Source organism: Olea europaea, chromosome 5, assembly GCF_002742605.1.
Source record: "Olea europaea var. sylvestris chromosome 5, O_europaea_v1, whole genome shotgun sequence".
NCBI classification, from domain to species: Eukaryota; Viridiplantae; Streptophyta; class Magnoliopsida; order Lamiales; family Oleaceae; genus Olea; species Olea europaea.
Window position 1 is genome coordinate 2,875,670 of NC_036241.1, and position 1,423 is coordinate 2,877,092.

The following is a 1,423-nucleotide window of genomic DNA, read 5'->3' on the forward strand; positions in this document are numbered from 1 at the left end:
GGAGGTGTTCATTGCCAACCCGCCATTTATGCAATAATGATTTTAGTCTAAGAAAAAAAAGTTATTTGAACTTTTGAATAAAGCCAACCAATCAATACAGCTAATGCATCACCCTAGAAATCAACCTGGAAGTGTCACCAAGAAAACAATATTCCTGCACTACTTCAGATGAACAATATGGTCATTATACTATGATACAACATTGAAAAGTCTTCTCTCAGATCACCATACCCCAAAAACTAGCAATTAGCTTCAATTTCAAGACACATTGACCAGTTGACTGGGTAAGGGATTACTTGCCTGTTTCTTTGTTGCATTTTACTTTGGTTTTAATCTGGTTGGGATACCTTTGGACAGGTTTCATATCATAATGTCCTTACCCGTTGCTATGTAAAACGTATTTGCGCATCCTTTTGTCTCACGCATATATTTAAAAGTTAGAATGCACAAAATTAAATAATTTCTCAAGTTATCATCAGGATCCTACTCAGAAATTTGTTCCAAGCATTCGCACTTATATTCAAAATTTTACAAATTTATCCTCAACGATTTAAATCACAGATAAACATGCAAACCTTCTTTTTCCTTCAAATGATGTGTAATTGCATAAAAAATTAAGAAAGAGAACAATAGATTTCACCTATGGTAGGAGAGAGATCCTCGAAAGTATCTGAAGTGAAACTGAGCAAAAGGCTACTTTTCCCGACACCAGAATCTCCAATCAACAACAGCTTAAACAAGTAATCGAATTCCGGAGGCGATGATAATGATGATGACGACGATTCCATATTTTTCTCAATTTTTAAATCCCTATAATCAAAATTTCCAATAAGTTCATACATAATTCAAAAACCCCCATAAAACAAATTATAATAAAACTAGAAAAACGGGCAGAGAAAAAGACAGAGGACCCACGATTGAATTCAGTGAATGGGTAAGAACAAGATATAGCAGATCTACAATCTACACTTTCAGATGTCAATAAATGTATTAAAACATCTACACTTTCAGATGTCAATAAATGTATTAAAACATTCTGTTGAATATATATTTCGTCACTGATTATATAAATCAATCATTTAGTGAATGTTAAAGAGGAGCATGAGCAAATGAAAGGCAAAAGAGTATACGAAAAAGAATTTCTTCTTCACGGTGTGAATGGCACTAGCAAAACGAGGAAATGGAGGCAGATGGCCACCCAAAAGTAGACAATGAGCGATTTTTTGTCCAAAAAAATTGATTTTTTGATCGTTATTTCACTATTCCAATCATTATATTTGACTTCTTTTCTCACATGTGGACCCCACTTTTCTCCTAACGATCAAAAAATCAATTCTCAAAATAACTCCCAAACAGGCTCAATGTTTTAAAATGGTCGTTTACTATTATTTAAAAAAAAAAAAAATATATATATATATATATA

The 1,423-nt window shown here is 32.7% G+C and overlaps 1 protein-coding gene across 4 annotated transcripts in view; it reads right to left on the reverse strand.

Moving 5' to 3' along the window:
- Positions 1–1,185, reverse strand: part of LOC111394418 (ras-related protein RABC1-like) — an 8,284-nt gene extending 7,099 nt beyond the window's left edge. The window contains exons 1-3 of one of the 4 annotated variants that reach the window (XM_023020236.1): positions 1,024–1,180; positions 916–987; positions 641–810 (exon numbers count right to left, since the gene is read on the reverse strand). In XM_023020236.1, coding sequence (XP_022876004.1) covers positions 641–788 — 148 coding nt within the window. In that variant the 5' untranslated portion in view covers positions 789–810; positions 916–987; positions 1,024–1,180. Of the gene's footprint in view, positions 1–640; positions 811–915 lie in introns of all 4 variants that reach the window. The other 3 variants (XM_023020233.1, XM_023020234.1, XM_023020232.1) reach the window with 3 other exon arrangements.
- Positions 1,186–1,423: the final 238 nt, after the last annotated feature.